Genomic DNA, 27,863 nt, shown 5'->3' with positions numbered 1-27,863 from the left:
CTATAGCCCCGTCCTGCCCTATAACACAGAGCTCAGCCCAGAGGCTATAGCCCTGTCTTGCCCTATAGCCTCATCTTGCGCTATATAGCACAGCCCTGCTCCTTAGGGCTATAGCTCCATCCCATCCTATAGCACCATGCTGCCCTTCAGGGCTGTAGCCCTATCCTATACCATAATGCTGCTATAGCCCCTTCTTACCCTACAGCTCCCCCCCACTCAGGCTTATAGCTCAATCCTGACCTATAGCACAGTGCGGTATGACCCTATAGTGCAGCCTGCTTCTCTGGCCTATACTATCCTACAGGATAGTGCTGCTCCCTGAGCCTATAGGGCATATACTGGCCCTTGGGGATATAGCACTGGCCCTTGGGGATATAGCTCTGCCCCTTGGCCCTATAGCAAGGTCCTTGGCCATAGCTCCATCCTGCCATGTGGCAGAGTGCTGGCCCTATAGCACAGTCTTACCCTGAGTTCCCTACATAAAAGCCCTATAGCCCCTCCTTGGTTGACCCTTTATGCCCATACTCCGCTGCACTCCCAGCAGCACCCGTCTGTAATAACACTTTGATTTTATTAAAGTTCATCCAAAAAAATCCCACAATAATAAATAAAAATAAACGCCAAAACCTGCTGCGTATGGTACACGATGAGAGCAAGGGCACCGCCATGGTGACGGTCACACACCAGATCCCTGCTCACCGCCGAGCACCCCCCGAGGGGATGGGGACAGCGAGGTGACACGCTGGAGGTGCACCCACCTCCCAGAACCAAAAAAAAACCGAGTAAAAACAGCGCGGAGCGGGACGGCATCAGCTCCTGGGGGTGTCACCTTGTCCTATGGGGCACAGAGGTGGCCAGGGGCGACGGCATGGCACTAGTTGCAGCGGTACAGACGATCCCGGGTGGCCACACTGACCTTCTCCTGGTAGTCCTCCAGCTTGGCGTGCAGCTTCTGGTAAAGCTGGGCAAGAGGGAGAGTGTCAGAAATTGGCGCATGGTCCTGGACCCAATTCACTTTTTTTTTCCTTTTTTCTGGGGCAGCTGCACCTACCACGCTGTTGTGATGGTTGGTGCTGCTCTCCCGCAGCGCCTGCAGCAGCTGGTCGATGGCTGTGTAGGGCAGCCACACCATGGGGGCCGTGGCGGACAGCGGAAACTGCAGGACGAGAGGAAAACCTTGTGTCGTGGCGTGCTGGGGACAGAAATGCTCCTTCCCCACAGCCGCAACCACGTCCCAACACCTCCTTGTCCTGCTGGTCCCACCAAAGGCTCCTTCTCTCCTCCAGGATGAGTTTTCCACACCCGTTTCTCCTGGAAGCACTGTCACCCAAACAGTGGGCACAACACCCAAACCCCAAGGAATGGTCCCCGCTGTGGGTGAGCTCACCTCAATCCCAAAATACTGGTGGCCTTTGCCCAGCACCGCGTCAACGTACTCCAGGACCAGCTCCACGGCCTCCTCCAGCAGGTCGTAATTCAGATACAGACGCAGCAGCTCAGCTGCGTCCACTCTCTGCAAGGAAAGAGGGAAACATCAGTCAGGGAATGCGCCCGGGAGCCGCTGCGACCTCAAGAGGAACCAGTTCTGAGCCTCAGGAACAGGCATGAAGCACCTGGGACAGGTTCCTGAAGCTGGGAACAGGATGAAGTGAAGGTGATGTGGCAGCTCAGGGTGTTTTTTTGGGCAGTATGCGCCCAGCGATGTTCTCACCTTGTAGCTGTTAATGAGCCAGTTGGGCAGCGGAATCCCGTGTGCCAAGAGCTTGTTGATGACGCAGCGATGGTACAAGCTGTTCTGGGACGGGTAACGCTCCAAATAGGAGGACAGCAGCCGCCAGGCTTCGTCTGTGGCACTGCGAGGTGATATTTCCCCTCAAAAACCGTGCCAGCAGCCCCGACGCTGTCTGCCAGGCCACGGTGTGCCCCGCGGGACTGTCCCGCCACCTGGGACAACGTGTCCCTCACAGACAAGGACCTACCTGGACTCCTTGGTGGTGACAAGCGTGGAGAGCTGGTTTGTTGCCAGCCAGTCCCAGGCCTCCGCCTGCGCCACCTCCCCTCCCAGCTGCAGCTTGATGCACCTGCGCAACAGAGCAGCCAAAATGTGGCTCCACAGCCCCGTCACCCCGCATCCCCACAGCTGCCCCTCGCAGGACTGTTCCCAAGCAATGGCTACGAATAAGCTGGCTTGGCAGGAGAAGAAGGTTATTAGAGTGGTTTCTAAGCTGCTCTAAGTGTCGGAGAGGAATTAATAACAACTGAAATGCCCTCGGTGCATGCAGCCACAGGAACAGGTCGCGGCAGAGCTCCTGGAGAACTCTGCAGACACTACATGTCTTCTGGAAGCACCAAGACATAAAGGAGAGGAGTCCTGGGGTGGGAGACGACACATAAGAGCAATGTCCAGCACGGAGATCAGACAGAAGAGTGAGTGCTCTGCCAAATGCTGTTTGACAGCCGCTCAACAGCTTGAACAAATCTTCCGTAAGCAGCTCATGGGGCGTCAGCAGGAACATGCCATGAGCCAGCTCACCAGAAAGGTCCCCAGGCAATGGTTATGCCCGGGTTGGGATCACCCGCAACTGCCAGATGCCGCCTCTCTCCCTCGAGACCAGGAAGAAACTGGTCCCCTCCCCTGCCCACTCAGCAAGGCTCCCTTATTTTTATTTTTTTAGATGTGAAGAGCAAATTCCACCTCAAAACCCCTGAGTCAGCAGCTGCTGAGGCTGCGCGCAGCCACGGCGAGCAGACAGGTCAGGACAGCGCTGGCTTCTGACCCCGGGGAGCTGTGCCCTGCCAAGCGTCACGCAGCACAGGCCCCCGCAGCCACGCGTCACCTGAGGTGGGAGGAGAAGTTCGCTACGTACTTGAAAGTCAGTCCCTCAAAAATGGGTGTCAAGGGCAGCTTGAAGGTTTGGCACAGAGTGACGGCGGTGTCAAAGAGACCGGCCCGCACCAGGAGAGCAACCGTTTCCTCGGGCGTAGAGTTGCCTGTGGGGAAGGAGGATCAGGTAAGCGCCTCTCCCAGTCACACCCCAGTGCTTACTGGTGCCTACACCGGCATGATTCAGCCGCAGAGTTCAGCCCGATGTAAAACACCTTGCAGCGGCGCTGCTCATCGCACAGCTTGAGGCTTTCTTGGCCTCGGGAACATCTGAGCCCCGGAGCCGTCGCTGGAGGGGCTGCACAAAGCAGCAGTGCCCCACGGAGCCATCCCTGATCCAGCACCAGCTGGAAAGGGACACGAGCAGCAATGTAAGGCCCACAGGCAAACGCTGCTGCTGCTTAGGCAAGTGGGGAGGGGACAGCCTTGTCACAGGCACAGCAGTGACAACGTGTCGGCTCAGCTCTGCCAGTGCAGGCAGGAGAGATGAAACTGCGGCAATTCAGCTCCCTGTGTCTCCAGTTTGCCCTCAAACTGGCTGGTTCGACCCTTTTCCTGCGATCCCTTTACTGGGGAATCATCTCCTCCTGATACTTTAAGGGAAAAAAGTGTGTGGATGTTGCACAATTCATATTAGAGAGTGGCATATAAAGGGTCGGGGTGAGCGAGTTGCAGCCTTCTGCTCCCCAACTAGGAACAACTTTGATAAGCTAACGCTGTGTCACGAACCAGAACTGTTCAGGACAATACTTTAAATAAGTGGTTTTTCTCGGGCTTTCTAGTTCTGCTTCATCTGGGGGCAATTTCCAGCAAGACAAAAAGATGCCTTTTTGTCCCAATTCACGAGCTCAACTCCAACCCCACGCTGCAGACCATTACTAGAGCTTGGCAAAGCCAAAAAACTGCGGAAAACTTAAAAATGGTTCTCCTGCTCTGCCTCTCTCTGAACTTGGTGGCAAGATTTCATGCTAGGGAGGCGGAATTTTGTCCTGGGTTTGTCTCTAGGTCAGAACAAAGCTGCTGTTTCCTCACCTGAGCTACGACCAGAAATGTTAAAACAAGCACAAACCCCGGGGAAAGTGAGAGGTGGCTGCGCCACGTCCCTCTTACCTGCCACAGCCGCTGTCGACAGGTCGTGCTGCACCAGAGTCAGCCGGATCCGTGCCAACAAACACTCCCTCTCCAAATCCTCCAGCTCCAGGATCTCAATTTGGCGAGCTGCTGTAACAGACGGACACAAAGGGCGCTCAGCATTTTAGAAAAGGGCTCGTTTGGCATTTTGCACAATGTTTACACCTCTCTGCTCCCCTAAAATGAGTCGTACTACAGAAAGCACCTAAGGAGAGGTCAGGTTTTGCTGCTCCTTCCTTGCTACCCTGAACTGTGCCTCCCCTTCCATCTCTATTTGAGATTTTTATCTAATGCTCAGTAACAGCTGCTGCTCTGACTGCCAGGCATATGCTACAGAAGAGCTCATTCAGAAATAATTGCTGTAAAAATACCTTTTTCTACTGTAATGCTGAGAATTACATATCTAACCTGACCCCACCATCCTCTGCTTTGGTGACCTGACCAGCAGAGACTCGCTACACCAGCAGGGTTTCCAAGAGCACAAGCAACAAAAATTTGGAAAAAGGACTTTTTTTTTTTTTTTTTTAAATTACAGGTTGTTTCCACTGAAAACAAAAGCACTGACAAGGCATCAAACTGCAGAGGAGCGTGCACAGGAGCTCCTTGGGGAACAGCTGTTACACAGCAGCAGATTGTAACTGGGAAACACTCACACTGGGAGAGTTAATTAGTTTACAATCCCCCAAGTTATGAATTAGAGGTGAGGGGTGCCCTGGGCCACCTCCCAGCAAGCAGCAAAGCTCAGAGGCCAGGGAAAGGCTGCAGGATCACACGAGGCAGAAGCAGCACCAGGCACGTACCTGGAGCAGCCGTGTACTCCCCATCATGGCTTCTCTTCGGTGACGCACCAGGGCGTTCGTACTTGCAGGAAAAAGCAGAAAGAGAAGGTTTATGCCCACCTGGTTTCCAAAGGACCAATTGCTTTCCATTTCAAGCCTTGATTTGAATCAGCAAAGCCACACAATCCCTTGGTAGTTCAGGTTACATTTATCTCTGCCTATCAGAAACATTAGCTGATCCGGCTACGGTCACCACCTCCCGCCAACAGATTTGAAACCCAAACCACGTCCCAGCAATTCTCCTTTTCACTGGCATTCCGCTGTTTGGATTCCCCACAAAAAAGATTTGCTCTGTCTTCAACAAAAGGTGACCTATTCCCACAAATATACACCAGCCTCCTTCCCAAAAGTTGTCCTGCTTCCACCCTGCTGCGAAGAAGCAGCAAGGACACAAAAGTGACAAATAGGACTGATGTCTCTGCTGTACAAGCTGGCCGAGAAGATGAGGGCAGCACATTAAGAAGGCCAAGAGCTCTGTTCATCACATCAGAAGAGGTCAGAGGCTTCCCAGTGAACTCAGCGGTTCCTACCACAGCTCCAGCAGCCGGCTGCACTATCCAGGCGTACTCAGGGCGGATCAACCGTAAGCAGTTAATAGCAGCCAGGAAACAGTTTCCCTGTTTTTGGAGCCCTCGGAGCGTCCGCACCTCCCTGCCCAGGCGCATGCCGTATTCAAACATCACCGTTCCAGCTGAGGAGAGAAGGGGAATAAATAGATAAATCAGCCAAAATCCAGGACCCTGCAGGGGTAAGGCAAGCGGTGGCCCAGGCAGGGGGGCTGTGACGTGCCCACCCCCAGAATTACCCTTGCGGTAGTTGTGACGGTAGATGTGGAAAGCGTAGAGCAGCTCGTAGTAATTGTGGGTCATCAGGTCCACCGCTCGAGCGTGAGATTCGATGATCCCCACAACCTGTGGAACACCAGAGGCTCAAACGGGTCGATAATCCCTTTAAAGAGAGTGGTTGCGCCCCCCTTTCCTGCCAGCACAGAGCAATTACCTCGTTATGGAGGTTCACATAAGGGAATTCCACCAGGTCCTGGAGCTGGGAGCGCTCGCAGAGAACGACCACTAGCTGGCGTAGACAGTCCAGCTGCCTGCAGAGAGAAAAGTGCAACCGCTCCAGAGAAAAGCACAACCGCTCCGGCCTTTGTGACGAGCTCCATGGGATTTTTCCAGCTTGGAAGCAAGAGGTTCCTTCAGACTTTTCCTGTGCTGGAAACAGATCCTCCCCCGGCAAGGGTCTCTCAGGAGGGCAGTTTCCCTGGTAAGATTTCCTTCAGCATCAAAATACATTCCTACTTCTCTGAACGTCCAGACCCGCCACTCCAGCTCATCACACTCTCCCCTGCCAGGGTGAAGCTTCCTCTACCCAGTTCACTTCCCAGCAGGTGGTCAAACTGAAACTGAACTTTATTAAACTAAACTGATGGGACTCCTCAAGCTTTTCAAAACACAATGCCACGTGTGCATCCTTTTGGCTGTTCCCTGAATCAGCTTCATTTTTTTCCCCTCAGTTTCCTCTTTTGAGGCAGTGCTGATCCCAACTGTCGTTACAAAAAAGGAACTATGACTTTTTAAACACACCTTTACACAAGCTAAACCAGAACCTCTTAACACAGCAGCCATGTCCTATCCTGAAGCGCCATCTTCCTTTCAATTTGATGGAAAAATCAGTGCATGGAGCTCTGAGACAAGCGAGCACAAAGGCATAAAACCGTCACCTACCTGCTTGGATCTGGGTTTTGCGTTAAGGCTACATATGCTTCACTGTTGTGTCCTAAATCCAAGTGATGTTTGAAGATGCAAGTTCTCAAAGTAGCCTGAAAACACCAAAGAGCACAAAGCAGCATGTTGTGAGTTCTGCAAGTCAAAAAAGTCCCGTGTAAGTTCCCTGAAGAAACATCTTGACGCAAAAGTGATTTGTACCTGGCTTCTCCAGTCGTCAGCCGATTCCATGACAGCCAGCGTGGCCAGCTGGATGACCAGCTCCGGCAAACCCACCATGTCCAACAAGCGCAGAACCTGCAGAAGACAATTCTCTAGCATTGGGGAGGGGTTTTTTGTTTGGTTTTTAAGAGCTACTCCTGTCTCCACTAACCATACCAGCAGCCAAAAGATTTTCCCAATGTTTCTAAGCGATTAGACTGAAAAAGGAAAGATTTTGGTAAGTCGCTGAGGCCTGAACTAAATCCCAGCACAACATGTCCAGGCTACGGCTTTTCTGGAGGATCGATCTCTGCACATGTGAGTTTTCGGAAACACTTTAGTGTTGTTACAGTAAACCCCTGCAACAGAGAGGTAAATGATTCTGTCCCCAAGCACACAGCTGTATTTGAGAGAGAAGTTCCATCTCCAAGGGCACCCAACAATCTGTCTTCTGGATTTTAAAATCAGAGAATCCCTGACGATGAGCCTAGGTCCAAGCTTGCAGCCCGAACTACAGTTTTATGTAAAAAGAAAGATCCTATCCCAGTTTAAAGACATTAATTTTAATTTGCCTCAAAGCTTAATAACCCTCCCCTTAAGCAGCACCTCGCATCAAGCCTGGACATGTCTGGCTTCTGCCTCCAGCAGCTGGATCTCACCTGCCTTTGTCTGCTGGATAACAAAGTCTTAGGCAAGTAATCGGTGGAAAGTACCGAGCTTAACACTGTAGTCACCTTGTCATCGTCCCCCCAAAGGAACACAGACAGACTACACTGAGGTTTCACCTCCCAAAAAAAGCCTGTTTTGAGTCTCAAGTCACTTCCCTGACAGCTGGGGACTGGGCAGGAATTATTTCTGCAGGTGGTGCTGTGTGGAAGGGCTCGGTGTGGATTTCCTCGCCCAGGACTGCGCACGCCGGGCCGGCACAGCCGTACCTTGCTGTAGTACTGCAGGCGTGGAGTGGAGACCATCTCCCCCTCCTCGGGCTGGATCAGCCTGTCCAAGAACTCTTCCTTTCCCACCTCCGACGCAGCTTGGCAGAAACAGTCCAAAGCCTAAAACCAGAGCAGAGAGCAGCTTGTGTGAGCCCTCCCAGACTGCTGTGCCCGTGACAGGACAGTGCTGCCCCTTCCAGCTCCAGCTGACGAGACCCGCTGGCCCCAAGTTAATGAGAACTTCCCCCAGAGCAGATCCTGCTGTCCCCCTCCCATCCCATTCTTTGCCCAAATGAGGCAGAGCTCCAGATGGAAGTTTGCAGAGCAGAAACAAGGCTGGTCCTCCCTCTGCACCTCTTCCCTGCCCAGGGAAAAGGTCCCAAACCCCAGAGGGAGGCAGCAGCAGGAGACAAGGGCCTTACCTTGTGCCCTTCGCCCATGACGAGATAGCACCTGCCCATCATGAAGCAGCAGGAGCCCATGTTCACATGGCACCACGGCTGCAGCAGCCGAATGTATTCCTGCAGGAGAGGCGGAACAGGAGTTTTGATTCAGTTCAGCACTCACTCCTGATCTGTGGCCACTCAGTACCAGAGGAAGGGTTAGGCCTCCAGCACCAAAGTGCTATTTCCATGGCCTCTTGAGCTGCTGTGCTCACAAAAATCCTGCTCTTCCAGCTCAAGGGCTGGTCTCCTCAGCTCCAAAGTCTCCTCAGATGGGGAGACATCCCCCATGTGCTCCCCAGAAACAACCTGCTTTGAATAGAATCATAGAATCATTTGGGTTGGAAAAGCCCCTCAAGACCATCGAGTCCAACCGTTCCCCCAGCCCTGGCACTGCCCCATGTCCTGAGAACCTCATCTCCGTCTGTCCAACCCCTCCAGGGATGGTGACTCCACCACTGCCTGGGCAGCCTGTTCCAATGGCCGACAGCCCTTTGGGGAAGAAATTGTTCCCAAGATCCAACCTCAACCTCTCCTGGCGCAACTTGAGGCCGTTTGCTCCTCTCCTCTCATAGCTCCAGCGTCTGTACAAAGTGCCTCAGAAACAACACCCACATCCCCAAAACCCAGACACGATTCTCTCTACAACCACCACAAACCTGCTGCAGGGAACTGCAAAGGAAACATGATCCTGGTGTGCATAGAGCACTGACAGGAGCGCGTTTGTGTGAAGGCAAAGCAAGCGTCAGGAGGACAGGATCTGCGCAGGAGAGGGACAACAGCCAAGGAAGACCACGGATCAGAGCACCAAACTGATGGGAACGGGGTGGAGCAGTGAGGGCACCAAGGACACACCGTAAATAAAGCCACAACACGGACGCTGGCCAAAACTCCAGTGCAATACAACCCCAGCTGGCCCTGTGCCCCCTCTGTCAGGGTGATGTAAGGGCTGCAAAGTGTCATCGCCTGTCAAAAAGCAGCCAGGAGGCAGGACGGAAACTCAAAAGCTGGCATCGCTTGTGCTTGTCACACTCGGAAAAGCAGAGATGTCCCCCTGGCAGGGCTCTGGGACTCAGAGGGAAAGGAGGAGGAGAAGCCAGGACCGGGCTGTAAAGCCAAGGTTTCATCAGCTGACCTGTATCTTTGCGTAAATCACCACAAAAACCTTGCCTGCCCCAGCCACGGGTCCACTAAAAGCCTGGATCCACTGCTTGGATTAACCAGATACAACAGAGAAATCCCATCCCAGGCTTGCTCAACAGCTTGTGCAGAATAAGTGACAAGAAGAGGTCTGGCCCTCGCCCCAGGCCAGTGCTTTGGTCACTAGACCTTCTCAGCGCCCGCCTGTTCCTCGCAGGGTCCTTCCCGGATCTCCACCTCTATTTGGGTCACCGCACTCACGCTCACCGCAAATCTGGCGTTAGCTCCCTGAGGTCAAGTCACTTAATCCAAGTTTACGTGACCGATCGGGATCAGTATGTGTAACAGAAGGTAGTGGGGAGGAGGAAGAGCCCGTTCCTGCAGAGATAAAAGTCTTTTGCATCTCCTGGAGGCAGGACACAAGCGAGGCGTAAGCAATACAAGGAAATTCAAAGCGTGCTCACGCCACGAGAGCGCACGCATGCCAGGAGGCAGAACGATGCTGCCCAAACCGTCCTGGCATTTCCTGGCTCAAAAGCTCTGTGGATTCGACATTCTTCTTGGTGGCAATGCGAGCGCAAAGGAAAAGCAATTCAGCCCCCAGGTGTGAGGGGCTGCGAGAATAAAAGGTTCTGCTACACAGGGGGAAAACCCACGTCAGTAATGCCAGCCTGCCTAGCCCTACGTGCCCCGAGGACCGCTGTCAGACGGGGTATGACACGTGTCACATGGCGCTGCGGACAAAATATCATGCGGTTCAGAACTGGAACACAAGCAGCTGCAACTACCGAACCCCTGAAGAGCACGTGAAGAGCCAGTGGAGAAACAGTGATCTGAAACGCAGCGATATGTGGAGAGACCCAAAAAAATGAGTTCTCTTGCCCTGCTACCAGGTGTTGGGAGCACAGCAAAGACGATGGATGTTTCTTACACCTTTTTTAATTAGTAAAGACATTTAAGAAATAGATGAGAGCCCTCTTGAAGCAGGATTTCTGCTGCTGGGTTGAAGAAAACCTTCTGATCCCCAGTCCCGCGGGCAATCTGTTTGCAACGGTGCCACAGGAGAGGCCGCGGGCACAGCAGCAGCTAACACAGGGATAAGGTCACGGCTTTGCTGTGATATTTAAACAAGATCCGCAAAGATATTTCTTAACCACAGTATCACGCTGTCAGATAAGCCCTAGGAGACTGAGCTCCTCCACAAAAAGGGTCTATAATAATCCTCGGCACTTATGCCTGGATTTTCTTGAAAACAGATGAAAGAGGAAATACATCAGAACATCTTAAATCACTCCCCAGCAGAGTCTGCAGCATTTTCTAGGTACAAAATATCGAGCAAAAAGCCCTTCTCTTGGCAGAGGTTGAGGCAGATGCCACAGGGGACGAGAGGGACGCATGAGGAAGATGGAAGATATTTGCTACCTTACAATTTGCTTACTGACACTGCAATGGTTTTAAGAGAGATTTCTAACAATTCTCCAAAAGAATCCTTAGTTTCAGCCCATTTCTACTGCACAACAAACTTCCAGCCCGTCATGTCTGAAATGCAGACATGGGAACAGAGCACTCGGGACAATTAGCTCAGGTCTGAGCTCAAAGAGCAGTGACCAAGGGGAAAGCAGAACAAATTCCGACTAGAAAGATAATATTTTGTGCAGGTTTTTCTCAGCAGAGCTCAGACGGTTGTGCACTAAGCTCACGCTGTGTTACGCCTCTGCACGGGCCAAAGTGCAGAGCTGCTACTGGAACAATCCCACCTGTGGAAGGAGATTATTTCACTCACTCCTGCTCTTCTACTTGCAGATCTGGTCACGGAGCCGGCGCGAAGCACTCACCTGCAGCTGGGTGTACTGGCAGCTCCCCATCAGGCACTCCGGGAAGAGGAAACTGGGATTACTGGGCCATCTGGGCCAAGGTTAAGGTGGAACAGAGGACAATCCAGCCCGAAGAACTAGTCTGAAATTCAGCAAGGCTCTTGCACTCAGTTTGTGGGGGGGAAAGGAGAGAAGATTAAGCTGCTCTTTATACAAGTCGTTATTCTGTAATAAGATTTATCCATATTAGAACAAAACCATTAGTACATCTAATCCACAATGGCCCAAATCTTGTTACCCTTCCAAATCTCCCGGCATCGCACCTTGCCAAGGCAAGTTGCTGGAGCTCAGAGGCTTAAAGTCAAAAACTCCAAGCCTTTATTGTGCACCTAAACGGGACGGATTCTGTGAAATAACCGCAAATCCCATTAACACTAACAACAGTCACTAGTGCAGGGGACTTGCCTTTGAAATTTGGGTGTGGAAAACATCCATTTTGGAACTGCATATGGTGGAAATGGCCAGCTTAACCTTTCTGCTGGCCTCAGCCCCTCTCGCAGACCCACCGGTGCTCCCAGTCTCAGAACTGGGACATGATATGCAGCCTCCATGCAATCTCACACAATTTATACAGGGACTCCAGCACTTCTACACCGCACGAAAACTCCCCTTGGTCACAGCCCGGCGAGAGCGAGCACCGAGCAGCAGGTTTGCAGCCAAGGATACAGGAGCGGCAGAAAGTCGGCCACGATTGCGGTGATGAGATGGGGCCAGTTCAAACTCGTTTCAGCCAAAGAAGTGTTGGATTGCAAGAACAGTCGAGATATGATGTGTTTTCTGGCCACTTCCTGAAAGAACAGCTCCACGATCGTTTGAGGGCTGGATACTAAAAAATACAGGTTAAAGAAAGGCTGAGGAGAGGCCCTGCAGCAGCCGCCCCGGGCTTTCTACACCGTGTGGTGCTCATCAACCCGAATGTGGCAGATTAACTCAGAATAGAATAAGCACGTTCAATACTTGAACTTGTTGGTTTTGGATTTCTCTTGCTGTCTGATTAAGGCAGAGGGAGTAGCAGGAGATCAAAGAGCCACAGACTGCAGTGTTTATTAACTGCAGCTCAATTAAAACATGAAAAGAAAAAAAAAAAAAAAGGGCTGTGCTCCCTCGCCACTTGTGCTACTCGTCGCTCATGGAGTGTTTGCAGGGCAGGGCTGAGGGAGTGCTGATTTGGCTCTGTTCAAATGCCTCCCTGCTCATTCCAGCCCCCTGAGCAGCCCAGCCTCCCAGGAGCTGACTGTTCTCAATGCCTCTCCCCAAGCTGCCGCCTCCTTTCTATCTTGCCGACGTTTCACATATTTTTTTCCTGAAGCACAGCAGCCAAACAGGACTTTCCTCATGAGTGGGCCAAGAAATAACCCACGACACCGGCAGACACAAAGGATGTTTTCAATTTTGCTTTCACGTGCTGACATTTACAGCGAGGCAAATGCCTGCCGAACCCAGACTCTCACTTGGGGAGAGTTCGGACTCTGAAGATCGCAGCTTACAAAGAGCACAATGCCCCAGGCTGGGCAGCGAGCGGAGGAAATTCTTGCCCAGCTCTCAGCCCATCACATGTGGCGCTGCTGTCTGGTCGTCACTGATTTTACTCAGCTCCCGCTGCAGCGTTTCAGCCTGAAGCGCCACGCAGACTCGTTGCAGCAGGTCCTTACCTGCGTGTTTGCTTCCCTACCCTGCTCACCACCTCCTCCGGAACCACTTCAAGGTGTGCATCCTCCTGATTAAGTTGCCTTATGTTCTCCCCCAAGACAGCAATCCGAAGCACACATCTTTGCAGCAAGACTTTTAAAACGTGAGCGAATTATCAGCTGCAATTCCTCCCTTGAGCTACTGGCTGTGAGCAACACTCATGTCTGAATTGCAAAAGCACGTTTTGGGGAAACATTTCTACATTCTCGTACTTTCCCAAGCTGCTGCTCCTGGTTGCTGTGGGATAAAGGACCCATGGACCCACTACAGCCACAGAAACATGCACGAGCAAGAGCTGAGCTTGGCTGAATTGATTTGGGCCTGAATTAATGATGTTTGGCTGAGTGAGGCCTTCCCATCCTCCTCAGGCTGAGACTAAGATCCAGGTCTCTCGTCCGGAGTCCATTGCTACAAGATACTTTGTTGTTGTTTCTCGACAAACATCTCCACGTAAAGTGGGGTCATCCGACAACGCTCACTGCATGAAGCATTTCTCTTCCCTTTCCTGGTATAAAGAACAGAAACGGAGAGCTGACAAGCTGTGGACACCTTACCGAGTTTATGGGGTGTCAGAGCAGTGGTGTCTGCTAACTCCAACACAGACAGATGCTGCAGATTAGATTCCCTGGGGAAGAAAAAGCTGTCAGTGAAGAGACAACAAAACGCCTCCTGCTTTAATTGTGCTCATTGTTCAACTCAAATGACTCCCACTGCTAAAAAAAAGGCAACAGCTCGCAGAACAGAGAGACCTCACACGGCAGAGTTAGCACAAGGCAAAGAGTCAGCTCAGAACATGGAAGGAAAAAAACCAAACCCAACCAAAAAACAAAACCGCCCCAGCACAACCTGACTCCTAGAGCGATACTCCCACAGCAACCACCAGCTTTGCATACCAGGAAGGGCATTTCAGGTGGATTTGCAGGAAACTACAAGCAATTAAGGACAGAATGGATGCAATAGAGACTTACAGCGTGTCGACGGGGACGTCCGACGCCAGGCACTGGCTTGCCCACCTGATGAGGTAGTAGGACAGCAGAAGGGGAGAGGTGCGGTGCAGCAGGTCCTGCTGAGACTGGAACACTTGTCCCCCTCCCAAAACCATCTGCAAGCAAAGCACAGGGGTTGGCAAAGCGAGAGGCCAAGCCCAGCGCAACACCAGGATGAGGGTGATCGGGGAGGTCTGCATCAGGCTCACCTTGGTGGCCAAGGTGGCCAATGGCCCCGCAGATGACTCAGCCCACCCAGGGGACGAGCACGCACCAGAATAACCCCGGCAGAAATGACAGTGTCACCAAAGGGGAAAGTTTAACAAAGCTGTGTGCATGCCAAGTGTTCTCTAGCCTACAAACCCCAGCACCTGCTCATGCCGGGACACCAGCAAAAAGCTGCTTTGCACTCCTGGAACAACATCACCGAGAGGGAAATCACAGCTTTGCTGCAGAGATCACCTCCCTGCTGCCCAGGTATCGCACCCTCTGTGCCCCGGCCATAGCAGCATGGCTCAGTGACACGAGAGGAAAAACAATCCACGCTTGTGAAGGACACAAGGGCTTCAAGGTGGCAAAGCAACGGCTCCTCGTCAAGCAAGCAGCAGGTCATGTGCCTTGGGAGAGCCCGGCTCCAGAAGGGCACCTTGAAACTCGCTTTAAATGCCACCAGAGCCACTTATCCAGAAAGAAGGGGATTTCTTTTCAACCAAGAAACTACTGCAGTAAGATTTCCAAGTAAATAATATTGGTTTAAACAACATTCCTCTTGTATGGGGACTTGTTCCACACGCCGGTGTCCACCCAAACCATCAGCACCGTCTCTTGTTTGGCCATACGGCCACCAGGATGGACCCGGCCCACAACCACAAACACAGCTGCCATCACGGCGGCTGTTTGCAGAGGCTGGAACCACAGCCTCTGGGTAAACACGGCTGCCGTGGCACGAAGGTGCCGCGTTGCCAGAGAACAAAGCTGCAATCGTGTGTATGCTGGGCGGCACAGCGGCGTGGGAGGGACGGGGAAGATGGGAGAGCGGTGCATGCTCGGGCAGCGCTGTTTCACAGGGGAGGCTGGAAATGAATCCCTTCTCCAGCAAAAAGAGTTTTGTTTCCTGCTTCCTGGCTGCTCAGCGTGGAAAGAGGGAGTCGGGGTGTGAGCGCAGCATGCCGCTGCTTTGCGCAGGCCGACAAAAGCGGCTGGAGGAGAGAACGGGGCTCGCCCAAGCCTCAGGTAGTTCAAACAGCCACCAGCCTTTTGTGGGAAGAGACAGAGCTCAGACTCTGGCAGTGGCAGAACCCCAGATCTGAGAGTTCAAAGAGCGCGGCTGTAGCTCCGAGGGCCGTACTCACAGGATCCCTGAGCCGCAGCAGCAGCTGCTGGAGGATCAGCAGGTCCCGACAGATCAGGAAGCGGATGGTGGCGATCTTACAGACCCCCCAGCAAACCACGCTGACAGCGGTTCCGCTGCCGTACAGCTGTGTGAGGTTCAGGCGCATGTTCAGGTGATGAGCTGAAAGATAAAAAGATAAGGGAAGGAACTCAATCAAGAACACTTGTGGTGCCGCCGCTTTCCCAGCCTGAACGCCTGGCTGCAGAGCTCTCACCTCTTTCCATGTCAGCGTCTGTCTCATAGTCCATTTCTCGGATGAGCACTCCGATGGCATGGATGGGGTTTCTGATCTCCTGCAGTTTGCTGTGGATATCCTCCATCACATTTTCCCTGCCAAGTGAAAAAAAGATGAAATAATCATCAGCAACATGAGGTTTAAACTCAAGAGGGCCCCCTTTCCTCCCTCACTGCCCCTCCCCGGCAGTGGGATCTGATCAGCAGGGACATTCTCGAAGGGAATCCTCCTCTGGCTGGAGTTTTATTACAGAGCCTGCAGGGACAAGTCTATTTATTCCACTGCCCCAGGCTACCAGGAAATAACACTCGGATAGCTGGCATTCCACGCGGGAACGATTTCAGGAGCCTTGACCAAAGCTCTGACCTCTGCCCAACATCTGCAGGCACTTGCTTTCCACACTGCAATGATCACCTAACAGGAACTTGTTCCTCTTCTGCTCTGGATCCCAAAAATGTCTTTTCAGGAGGGCCCCAAGCAACAGCAAGGGGGGGTCTGGAGAGAAGATGCTGCAAACGTCACCAGTACCCAGCTCCCCATCTCTGAGGGGACGCAGAAAAGTCTCCTGCAGCAAAGGGAGCGCAGGCACATCCCAAAAACACTTTGATGCCAATCAAGGAGGGCTCCAGGCAATCCCTGCTCAGTCACCCTCCCTGCAGGGGAGCTTCTGCAAAAAAATACCTCCCAAAAACCCATCTCCTTACGTGTCATTAGCTACCAAGTCCTCCAGGATCTGCTCTGCAGCCTTTTCTGGAGGCTGGAGGCGGGAACAAGCCATTTCCATGATGAATGCCATTTCCATGGAGATTGATTCTCCGATCAGGCGAAGGCACTGGACAAGACAGACAACATCACGAGACATCTCCAAATCTGCAATGAAAGAATCTAACTGTATATTCACAAGAGATTTCAAAGCGAAAGGTGGGAGGACCATTCAAAAACCAGTTAGTTCAGCTCCTATCAGCAAACTACCAGACTGGTCACAGTCCCACGCACCAAACTGACCCTTCCCTGATAAATACGAGGCTGAATTAAAACTTTGGAGTTCACAAGGGAAAGATTTGAGCTTTATTATTTGGAAATTAAAAAACAAAACAAAACAAAACATACTGATGCAACCATGAAATTCCCTCCAAGGGGTTCTTCTCCAGCCACAGGTTGAAAGGAAATAATTAGTGCAGCATAAGAGCAGAAAAACCCCAGAGCAAATGGCTCGGCTTAGCTTTGCAAAGCAGAATGTGCTCCCGTTGCAGCAGTACCACCTCTCGCAGCTTAGAGAGGGTTTTCACCTTCTTAGAAGCTATCTGAACATTCAGTACTGAGGGTTTAAACCACTGCTTTGCAATGCAACCCGTCCTGTCTGTGTTTTTAAAATTAAGTCCCATTTTTTGAGAAGTTTGAGTCAGACAGGGCAGGAACTGCCCGGCTCCCAAACCCAGCCCAGGCCTCCCGCTTCCCTCTCATCCAGAAATAGCTCAACCAAACGGATGGCGATTCTTCTTTATAAAATCTAAAAATCACTCAAGCATGAAAGTGGAGCTTAGGCAACATTTTCCATTGCCTTTTTCTAGTGAAACGTCACTCCACAGCCAGCAAAGCATAGAGGGCACTGTGGTGACAATATTTACAAGTTTTCCGCAGGCTAGCGTTTACTTCCCGGAGACAAGAACCGGCACAGTTGAAATGAAAACATTTATACAAAAACATCACACTAAATTTGCAGATCTGAGCAGTTGAGCCCAGGGTGCTCAGAGGAGTTTCCTTTTCGTCTAATCTCTGAAAGGCATTTACTCCATCAGGAAGACACAGAGACTGGGGAATTTTCTGAAACAGAACCGCTTGCACTGAGGCAGAGCAGGTCTTAGAGCTCTCGGTGGGGACTGTAAGGCCACAAAATCAAAGGATCCAGCAACGCGGGTCCCTGTCACTGAATGACAGGCAGCCTGATACATAAGATTCTTCCCTTTTAAGTTCTCTGAAATGAGTCACAGCAGATTTGCGACCTTGAGACCATTTTCTAATTCCTGGTGTGCGCACAATGGCAGGTTTCACAAAATAAAACTCCTTACAAACGCCAAAATAAGAAAACTATCTCCATATAGGAGTCAGGAACGCTTCGAGATGCCTCTATGGATATTCCTGCATCCTGCTGTCTAGGGCTTCCCCCGACACACGGCATTTAAGCCTCCAACAACGAAAAAGCTCCGCGTCTCCTCACTTACCATCAAAGATGGTAGTGTCGTCCTCCGTCAGGAGATGCTCGTTAGAGAGGAGATAGAGATGGTCCACCAAGGAGCAGGGCACGAGGAAAGACAGGGCGCCCTGGAAAGGGGAAAAAAAAAAAAAGGAAAAAAACATTTTTTCGAGCTCCCTAAATCCACACCCCAGCCAGAACAACTCCCTGGAGATCAGCGCTTTAATTTGCCGCAGCAGCACCGTCACTCAACCTCTCACCTTCTTCAGCAGACACACCATGTTGGTGTAGGGGTTCAAGTGCAAGGCCAAGGGCCGTGAGAGAGCTTCTTGGTACTGAAGGCAGCAGGCGTAGAACTTGGACCAAAACTCCACCTGCAGCTGCCAAAACTCCTCCGGCGAGCACTCGTATTCGGTCACGCTGCCCTGGAACTGGCGGGACCAAAATGAGACTTTTAGATGAATACGGACGGTGAAGCAGAGAGAAAAATTGTCACGTTCACACTGTTGTCTTGTCTCTCATGGCCCGTGTCGCGCCTTTACATTATTAAGGTTTATAAACGCCCGTTATGGTTCTCTTCCCCACCATATCACCATCAAAATGTCGGGGTTTTTTTTTCCCTGCAGCAGTGAATTGCACAGCAAGGGGAACAAAGCCCACAGGAACCATTTCTATGCAACTTTAGATAAAGAATCACCAATATCAAGACCAAGAGCAGCACTGCAGATCTCTTTAAAACATCACGCATGAAGATTGATATAGAGGATACAAACCCGCCTTCTTTGGGGAACTTTCTGCCAAGAATCTAAGTAGCCCCAAGGATGAGCTGCAGGTGAAAGGGCTACTGGCTTAGAAAATTGGCATATCAGAGTAAAATCTGGAGAAATAGGATAAAAAAGGGGAAACTCAGACCCAGAAGGAGAGTCTGTTGATCTTTCTGATGGGTTCCCTTAGCGGATTATCCTGCAGTGTCTAAAATTACGAGCAACAGCTCTGCATGGTGGTGGCACCCAGGGAGCAGAGACAGCAGAACACCAAGAAAGAAGAAAAGACTCAAAAAAAGAAGAGGGAATGGAAAAAACAGACAGGAGGGATGAAGATTTTTTAAATATCACGTAACTCCTTTGGAGAGATAAAGGACAAAACAAGGCTTGGGTTTGCTTTGTATCTCAATTTCGCTGAACCATCATAATACATACAATGAATGTAAGAACAAAACATGGGGTGGGGGGAAGAAATAAAATACCTCACCTCACTTTCCACAGCCAAGGTGACCTCTTTTTTTAACTCATCCCATGTCAGATCCACGTGTCTCTCGGTTCCTTGAGAAAAGATCTGAAAAGCAGCACAGCAAACTCTTACTCTAAACCAAGAGAGCCGCCTCCCCGAGGTTTGAGCAGCACTGAGTGATGTACACACGACCATATCATCCAGCACTTTGTGGGATGAAAGTGTTAAAAATCACGGCTGGTGGCTAAATGTGGGGTACATGGACATACCCCAGCTTCGTTCCTCCTGTGCAAATGGAGGAAGCCTCCTGGCAGGCAGAGAATTGGGATGTGAGGAAAGAAATGCTGCACAGACCTTCAGAGCAGCTCTCCTGTACCTTACTATAAGATGCCACAAGGTCACAGCACCAAGAATCAAAGTCAGAGCAGTAGCTTATTTTTTTCCATTTTTCCCCAAAAAGGCACCACATGTTGCCTTGCTCTGCCCTTAAAAGTCCTACAGGAGCCAGAACTCAGGGGATATGTTCTGAGAAAGTGCACTACGGTGAGCAGAAAGTCTCTGTTCACCTGGCTAAAACAGCAGATAACAAGAAGTCAGCTCAGCAGCCTGTCGTCTGAAGGGAAAACACCTTCTAGAAACCACATTCTACCTCCTGCCATCAGCACACGCTGGCTGGAGCACGGCACAACAGCCGCTAACTTGCTTCAGCACCTACTGACAGGTCTACAGATGATCAAACACCAACTGACGCCTGCCAAGAGCTCCGAGGGATCCTGTTGCCTCACATCTAAAGGGCTGGGAAGGAGAAGCTGAGCAGAGAACGCATCAAACGCCCTCTTGCTGACCTGTAAAGCTTTCTGGATGGCGGCGTTTGTGAAGCGGCCAGGCATGAAGAGATACTCCAGGTACGTTTCCTGCAAAGAGAGAACGATTGCAAGCTAAGGAAACGTGCATCAAAAGAGCATTTAAGATGCTGCTTCTGGTCCTTCCTCCCATTCTCAAACTCGTGCCCTGGCTCTGTATTTCTTTCCAGCCTCAGTTTACACCCACACGCTGCTCCAAACTTTCCCCTTCCAACCCCAGTTCCCGTGACCAACATGGCTCCCTGCACACCCCAGATCTTCTTTATTCCCGTCTTGTCTTAAGGGTCTCCTTTGATTGACTCTAAATTCTCCTCATCCCTGAATTTCTGGTTTCATAACACGCTTAGCACTGTGGTAACAGAGGCCAAGGCTTGTCCCCTTTAATTTGGACTAATTCTAAGACTCTATCAATATAATTTGTACACTTGAACTGTCTTAATGTTCTTCCCCTGGGCAGAGAAGCTCCATTACTTCTCATTGCTGTTTTACAGCTCACCCTGGGGTCCTGATCGTGCCGAACCGTCACTTCCTCCTCAGGCAGCAGCTGCACAAAGACCTGGTTCCACTGGCCCGCAACATTTCTGCAAGAAAAATAAAGCCAGAATCAGCCTTGCATTGCAACGCTCCAACGCAGCATGTCCGGGAACCAAATCTGTGACTTCCACCAGTGGTCGCAGACTTTACAGCAACGGCAGCCCCTCGGATCTGGCAACAGGAGCTTCGACTAGTGACAGGTGACAGAAAAGCTTCGCAGTGGCATCCCCAGCCCCAAGCTAACAGAACGGGTTGGAATCCTTAATTTTCATCCTCATTCTCCGCATCACATGTGCTCACCAAGCAACTCTCAGACTGACCGGTAGGTTCTTCTGCCTAAACCTGCAGGCTCACAGCATTTTTTACCCAGAACTGAACTCCCTGGTGTGGTTAGGCAGCAAACCTGCCCTCTCAGCTCTATAAAGACAGAGCTGGTGATTTCACATTCCTGGTCTCCTCTAAACATCTTTCTTGGAGGAGACCAGCCAGCCATGTGTTGAAGGAGCTGCTGGTGAAGCCCAGCCCTCCCTCCAACACGCTCGCAGCGGACTCCACTCCCAGCAAGCCTGCCGCCTGGCTTCTTACATTTTTCACATTCCTGCAGCTGAGCTGTAGCTTTATTATAAAGCAGAACCAAAAAAAACCCTTAAAAATCTGTGTAATCTGCACTGCAGGAAGCCATAGCTGTGCATGTGACTTGAACACCGCACTAGGTACTGCTGCATCTCCACACACTTCGGGCAGCAAAAAGGTTGAGGAGCTCGATCGGTGCTTTTAATGAGCAGGATGTGGAGCTGCCCCTGCGGTTACTCCTGTGAGGGAACCAGCGACTCGGCGCAGAAACTCACTGCTCAAAGTTGATGTATTTCACAACGGTTTGGTTCTCCTCGTTGTGCCACAGCGCCCAGATCTCAGCTGAGGTTAAGGCAAAGTCAACAAGAGTCTCCTGGGAGAGAGAGTACATATTTACCTTCTTATCAGCAATTCAAGTACAGCAGAGTGTGTAGTTAACAACAGCAAAACGTCTCCTCATATCATTTAACCATGTTTTGGGAAGAATTATTTATTCACAGTTAAATCCCCACAAGTCCAGGCCTCTGATCTCCCAGGAGGCGACTCCCTCCTCGTCCCGGTGCGCCAGCGCTCACCTGCGAGGAGAAGAGGGAGGAGATGTGGTCCAGGCTGTAGCGGTTGCTCTCGGTGCTCACCAGCTGGAAGACACAGAACTACAAAAACAGCTCGTAAGTCATTTGCTAAAGGACGATGACACTGAAAACCAGCTCAGCTCTTGGTCCCTCTCTGTCCCTGATGCTACAGTCACCGGACCTGTAAAGGATGAGGGCAGGAGGGCGCACCCTGCCAAAACCTGCCCCGCTGCACCACGTAGGGACATCACTGACTTCAACCTTCCCGGAAAGAACACTCGTCTCTGCCTGAACCTGAAGGACTTCTAGAGCTTTTGAAAGAATGCAGCAGAAAAACAGTACCACAGCCACTGCTGGGCACTGTGAGTGACGACACGACGTGGGCAGGGAAGGAAACTGAGGTGGAAAAGCCTTAAATCCTCAGGCCACTTGTCACAAACCAGGCTCTGCGTGTTCTTGCCAGGGAAGCAGAGCACTAGAGGGACAGCAGAAGTCACGACACGTGCTTCTGCTCCGGATGTGAATCCCCTGAGAACCGAGAGGGTAAGCTGTCCAGCAGATGAGCCTGCTCTGTGCTGTCCTTTCTGTCCTGCTAAATTTATTATTCACAGAAGCAAATTATTAATTTATTATTCACAGAAGTCCTACAGAAGTCAACGTCTGGCAACGCAGTGATGCGTCCGCGTGCTCCCAGGAGCCCGACATAAATATAATATCAGTATTTCCATGCTTTTAGCTCCTTTTGGACCTTTCCTTTTCCCACGGCACATCCGTGCCTTCAGGATCCTGCCAGGACAGAAGGTGAACAAGTAAACTAAGGACTGAGCTCAGCTTAGTCACACAGGGAGCTCACTCCCAAGGCACGAGCACGTGCATCTTGCAGTGCTTTGAGACTAAAAATGTTTATTCAGAAAATACTACTCTCTCCGGACGGTCAGCCGTGAAACTTTTCCCTATTTCTTGCCTTACAGACCCAAATCGGAGGAGAAATTATGTATTTTCTGTGTGTTCCGACCAAGATGGAAGCCCCGCCGCTCCGTACCTGCCCTCGCTTGGGCGCGTGCAGGTACACGCCGAGGTACAGCCCCAGGGACTGCGAGAAAGCCAGTCGCAGGCGGTGTCCCGTCCCGGCCGCCAGCCGCAGGTCCCTGCTGACTGGCACGAACTCCAGCAGATCCGCGACCATCAGGCACATTTGATCCTACGCGAAATAAAAATTATCAGGGAAGTAGCTCAGGAAAGAGTCAGGACTGAGAAACTGCCCCTCTCATTTGTCCTTCCCCTTCTGGCCTCAGATCTTCCCCTAAAAGATGTGAGTAAAGCGTCCGTACACACATCTGAGCTGCTGTTTCGTTTTCCCCGTCTCACCTGTGCCCTCTCCCAACCCAGCACACGGGCTCTTGGGGCCCAGGCACGTACGATAAACCTTCCCCTCCCTCCCAACCACACGCATTCCAGCGCAGATGAGCCGTGAAAGCAGTTGTCCTGCTCCATTTGCTTTGGCACCGGTATCTGGAGCAAGCGGCATGTGGTGAGCAGAAGCTTTTATTAACTTCTTGTTGACAAGGAGCCATGTTACAAAGACACCCTTATTACGGCTAAAGCAGCAGAAAATCCATTTGCTGTGCCTCCTGGGCCCTCAGAGCACTCAGTGCGTTTGTAAATAAACCTCACGCTGCCTCTTGCTCTGCGCACAAGGCTTTGCTGGAAAGAAAACCCACCCGCTTCCCAAACATGTGGCTGCAAACACACGCCACAACAGTTCTCACAAATTACCCTAAATCCCAGCATGCAGAAGATGACTCAGTGACAATTAAACAGCTCAAATCTACGCCAGCTACCCAGCCGTCGTTTCTTAAGCCTCAGACTGTCACCCGAGTGGTGATGGGAGATGCTGCTCCCCCAAATCCAGGCCTCGCTCACCTTATAGGACCACATCCGCAGCTTATGGTCCTGGCAGAGAGCAAAGAGAAAGGCGTCGTGATCAAGGCAGTGGACAGAGAGGCTGACAGGCAGGTCGGACGGGCCGCAGTCACCTCTGAAAAGACAGGGTTTGTTTCAACAGCTTGAAAGAAAATCAAAGCTCACACATAGATCCAAGGCACAGGGTTTCTAACATAAATTAAAAACAAATCAGTGGCGGGAGACAGAGAGGAGAGAGCAGCGTTGCAGGACGGTGCTGATCAGTGTCCCAGGCACAGAGGAGCCCATCACACCAGTAACGCCCAGTTCTTCACCCGCTGAAGGGCATCCCCAGCTTCTCCAGCCCCAGCAGAACGCATGTTAAGGATCTGGAAGGAAGCAGGGGTTTTATCAGCCCCCAAAATCATCAAATTGAAATAATTGAGGGCCTGAGGGGACTTGATCCCATTTCCAAGTAACAGGGCCTAGAATTTGGTAACGATTACGGTCCAACACTGAGCTCTGTCTGCAGACAGAGTGTCCCTGTCACCCCCACGTCACCTCTGCCAGTCAGGAACGAGCCCGACATTTCAGAACAAGGGCAAGAACATGCAACTGTTGTAATCCTTAATCTGTGCTGGCCGTGAGCCATATCCTGGGCAAATCCTTGGAGGCCAATTACCAGACAGAACATGTTTGGAGACACAGACACGCAGAATCAGCGGGACATCGTTAAGATGAACTAATCCAGCATTTGTGTCCCAACTTCCGCACTGTGATAGGGCCTGTGACCCACTTAACTTTTTTGGCAGAGTATTTATAGACACTGATTTGCCCGTCTTTGATTCTACCAAGAAACTCATAGGTGAGGGAATTAAAAAAGGACAAAATTTGTTCCTTATTGGTCACCAGACACTAACCTGATGGCAGTTGGCATCCAGCCAGTAAGGAAACGCTGCATCACTGAGCTCTGTTTCAATTCCACAACTGAAACCGTCCCTTGTAAAATAAAAGTGATATTAAGAAATATACTGAGTGCTCATTAACAAAATAATTACCGCCACCAGCAAGGGGCTTACAGACACGATATAAAAGAGCTTTTGCATGCGTGCGGATTAAATTTCCATGACACACGCCGAAAATCAAACCGAAGTAAAGATCAAAGCAAGGAGAGGAGCGTTTCACAGTTTATTCCTGCTCCTTACCAGGCGCATCGTGAGGAGGCAGCTTGAGGACGAAGATCCCTCCCAAAGCCGAGGGCAGAGCAAAGAGAGCATCCCCCTCACTGCTGAGCCACGCCGCCGACGCCACCGAATTGGACGCCAGGCCCGGCACGCTAGGAATCACACAGTAATTGGAGGGATCTCGGAAGTTGACTTTGCCAATATCTGTAAACACGGACTGGATTTGGCTCTCTGTGATCAGCTCCTGGAGGAGGGAAACGGCAGAGAGTAAAAATCCTGAGCACACAGAAAAAAACAGACAGACAGATACCTGTGGAATGGTAACTGCAATGCTGCTACTTGATAAAAATTATTTTTCCAGTAAGAACTCTCACCACTACCACTCCCATTTCCCTTGTTAACGCACAACCACGGCTCTTTAAGAGCAGATAAGAAAGGGATTTAAAAACCTAGGATTTCCTAGCAGAACGCTTGCTCACTCTCGCCCTCATATGCTGTAACAGCCCCAAAGAGTCTCGCGGTCCGGCAGCTGCTTCAGCTCATAGCAAAACGCTGGTAATAAGCCCTGTGCAGAGCAGCTCTGCCACAACACAGCGTCAGCCCTTGTAAAGCTGCCTGGAATCCTAAAAGCAAGAGATCAGCTCTCCAAGAGAGAAAAGGACCTGGCAAGACACACCAGAAGCAGACACGAGTGAAAAAAAAGGACAGTAAGTGGGTAAATGTGATGTAAATTTGGCATAAGATCCATCTTCCACGTGAAATAAAGATTCTATACCTTGCTGCATATAGTGAATGAGTTACAAACACAGCCAGGCCTCCCTCTGCAGCCCTCAGTCCCCACCTCCCAAAGGTACTTCGTCCCCACTGTCACAGGAGTGGGCCCCAGGACTGCCGGCAGAGTCACGTCCCACCTCATTTTGGGCTATGTCACCGACTTTTATCAAAATGGGAGCCCGACTCACAAATCTGAACCACCCCCAGCTTTGGGGCAAACACTGCCAGTCTGATGTGCATGGCCTCTGCCTCCTCCGTGTGCCGAGCACATCCAGTGCCAAACAAAGCGGCAGATTTCCGGCTCGCTTTCCCCATCCGACCGCTTTTCCCAGCACTTTTCACTTCCACAGAGAGAACCACCCCGCACCGATGAACTGGATCGGGCCAAGAATCTGAGGACTCGGGGCTTAACAGTTTATAAGATCTATAAAGAAATTTAACCAGAAAAGTTTGGAAAGCAAGAAGGTAAAGTGCAGAGTTTTCTACAGAACTCGAGAGGCTGACAGGGTCCAGCTCTGTGCCTCTGGAAATACCAGAGGGTTCTAGCTCGGGGTACAAATCCCCAGAGCTACAAAACAGATCGGTCGCAAATTGGTCAAACCTGTTTTGGTCACAAATCCACCACACAATGAGCTGCTGTGAAGAAAACCAACTCCGACCCAGTCAAAACCAGTCTGTAGTTTGCTCAGCAGGGAAAAAAAGTCCAGCCCAAACAGAAAGGGCTCAGGAAAAGCAAAGCTTTGTATTCAGCAGCTCAACTCTGCTGTTTCTACAGCCACACGACGGCAGTGACAGGGTTGGTGTGAAGCCCCGTGACAGGGCGGTGTTGGGGGTTAACCCAGCAGCACGTGGCTGCTCGCTCACCACCTCCCAGGTGGGATGAGGGAGAGGAAAGGGAGAATAAAAGCGAGAAAACTTAGGAGTCAAGAAAAAAAAAGAAAATAAGTGCTTAATAAGTGAAGGACAAGCAGAAGAAGAGAGAAGATAACAAGATAAGGGACATGAAGGCTAGATAAACTGACACCCAGTCAGTTCCTGAGCAAACGATTGCAAACCACCCAACAAAAACTCTCTTTTCTCTCTTAATGCTGAGGATGTTATATGGAAATACATGGAATATCCCTTTGGTTAGTTCTGCCCCCTCCCAAACTGCTGCTCACCGCCAAATCTATTCAGAGTGTGAAAGAGAGGAAGCCTTGAGGCTGCGCAAACACTGCTCAGCAAACGCTCAACTATTAGCCTGTTATCAACATTGTTTTGGTCACAAATCCAAAACACAGTACCACAGAAGCTACCACGACACAAACTAACCCCATCCCAACAAAAAGTAGCTCTGTAATGGCCAAAATTAACCCTGTCATAGCCAAAATTAACCCTCTGATGGCCAAAAGTGGTACAGGCGGGAAGCAGCACTTTGTGCTCATGTTGAGAAGCACAGCAAAGGTTTTACTATTTCACAACACACTCAGCAGCTTCACTGGGGGCTCCTGACGGGCAGGAGTGAGGCAGGTAGCTGCCAGAATTAATTCTGGCCGTGCCACACGGCCAGCCCGGTACTCACGCTGCGGTACAGGCGGGCGGGATGCGGCAGGAGCAGCCGATGCACCGTCTGCGCGGTGACCAGCAGGACGACCAGGTGGCTCTGCACTTCGCAGAGGTGCACGCCGCCCGGCAGGAGCGGGCAGCCCTGGATGCGGAGCCGCACGGCGTTGTTCAGCAGGTTCACATCCAGCGATTCCTCCACCAGCTCCACCGTGTCGCCCGACGTGGTCCTGAGGGGAGAGACCGGGGGAAGCGTGAGGATGGTGGGCACGGGCAACGGGGGGAGAGCGAAACAAAGCAATAAACTTAACAGCAGAGTCAATTCTACTGTTAGGCGGCATTCTTTATTTTATCAGCGCTGGGGATCATCCTCCATCAGTGCTCCAAACACTGGATGCTGTTGCGTTGCTTGTATTCACATAATTATTACATATGCATCACAATTTTTGAAAATTTTGACATACATCTATACTAAGAAATCATCGATGATGTTAGCTATAATTGTTTAGTTTCTTACTCACAATACACCTATCAATTATTAGTTACATATAAACTAAGCGCTCTGCTTCTAAACAATGTGTTACTGAATCTTCTGCCTCCCTCTTGTCATGCAGAAGGATCTAAAACTTGAAAAATATCCCCTGGTTTTGCAGGTGGTCGGAAAGCATTTATCTCATGTCAATTGGCTAATAACGGGTAAGTCTTCTGTAAGTTAATCACAGTGTACGTTAATTTAGCAGCTCCTCCTCAAGAGGCAGGTCCAAGGAGGGGGGTCCCCCGGGCCTGTCCCGCACTCACCACCTCACGAAGCGGTTCCGGGTGGCGGCGGCGAGCTGAGCGCTCTCCTGGTAGCAAAACCCACCCGCGCTGTCCCCGTAGCGCCCGACGGGGAGCGGGAGCGTTCCCGGGGGGTTAAAAAGCAGGTCCCGAGGCCGGCGGGCCGGGCCCCGAGCGGCCGCGCTCAGCTCCAGGCAGCTCCGCTCCGCCAGCCCCGCCGCCATCTTGCCGGGGCCGCCTT

The 27,863-nt window shown here is 51.2% G+C and overlaps 1 protein-coding gene across 2 annotated transcripts; it reads right to left on the bottom strand.

Annotated features, from left to right (window-relative positions):
• Nucleotides 1–584: 584 nt before the first annotated feature.
• Nucleotides 585–27,863, bottom strand: NUP160 (nucleoporin 160). Of its 2 annotated transcripts, none has more exons than XM_065635461.1 (35): nucleotides 27,644–27,863; nucleotides 26,865–27,075; nucleotides 24,551–24,773; nucleotides 24,266–24,344; nucleotides 23,367–23,481; nucleotides 22,486–22,644; nucleotides 21,447–21,524; nucleotides 21,147–21,244; nucleotides 20,261–20,345; nucleotides 19,747–19,815; nucleotides 18,923–19,006; nucleotides 17,932–18,102; nucleotides 17,700–17,799; nucleotides 16,182–16,347; nucleotides 15,457–15,572; nucleotides 15,202–15,362; nucleotides 13,832–13,965; nucleotides 13,418–13,488; nucleotides 11,841–12,000; nucleotides 11,136–11,205; nucleotides 8,140–8,238; nucleotides 7,718–7,837; nucleotides 6,783–6,878; nucleotides 6,582–6,676; nucleotides 5,854–5,950; nucleotides 5,660–5,765; nucleotides 5,385–5,545; nucleotides 4,816–4,876; nucleotides 3,995–4,105; nucleotides 2,868–2,991; nucleotides 1,980–2,081; nucleotides 1,712–1,853; nucleotides 1,388–1,513; nucleotides 1,052–1,156; nucleotides 585–961 (listed from the first exon to the last, which is right to left on the bottom strand). In XM_065635461.1, exons 1-35 carry the CDS (start codon nucleotides 27,844–27,846, stop codon nucleotides 875–877), a joined length of 4,185 nt encoding a protein of 1,394 aa, XP_065491533.1. In that variant the 5' UTR covers nucleotides 27,847–27,863; the 3' UTR covers nucleotides 585–874. The 2 variants fall into 2 exon arrangements, with proteins under 2 accessions (XP_065491533.1, XP_065491534.1); XM_065635462.1 differs by having other exon boundaries at nucleotides 3,995–4,102.

Source organism: Caloenas nicobarica, chromosome 5 (genome assembly GCF_036013445.1).
Source record: "Caloenas nicobarica isolate bCalNic1 chromosome 5, bCalNic1.hap1, whole genome shotgun sequence".
NCBI lineage: Eukaryota > Metazoa > Chordata > Aves > Columbiformes > Columbidae > Caloenas > Caloenas nicobarica.
The sequence above is the reverse complement of the archived record's forward strand: the minus strand, read 5'-3'. Positions and strand labels throughout refer to the sequence as shown.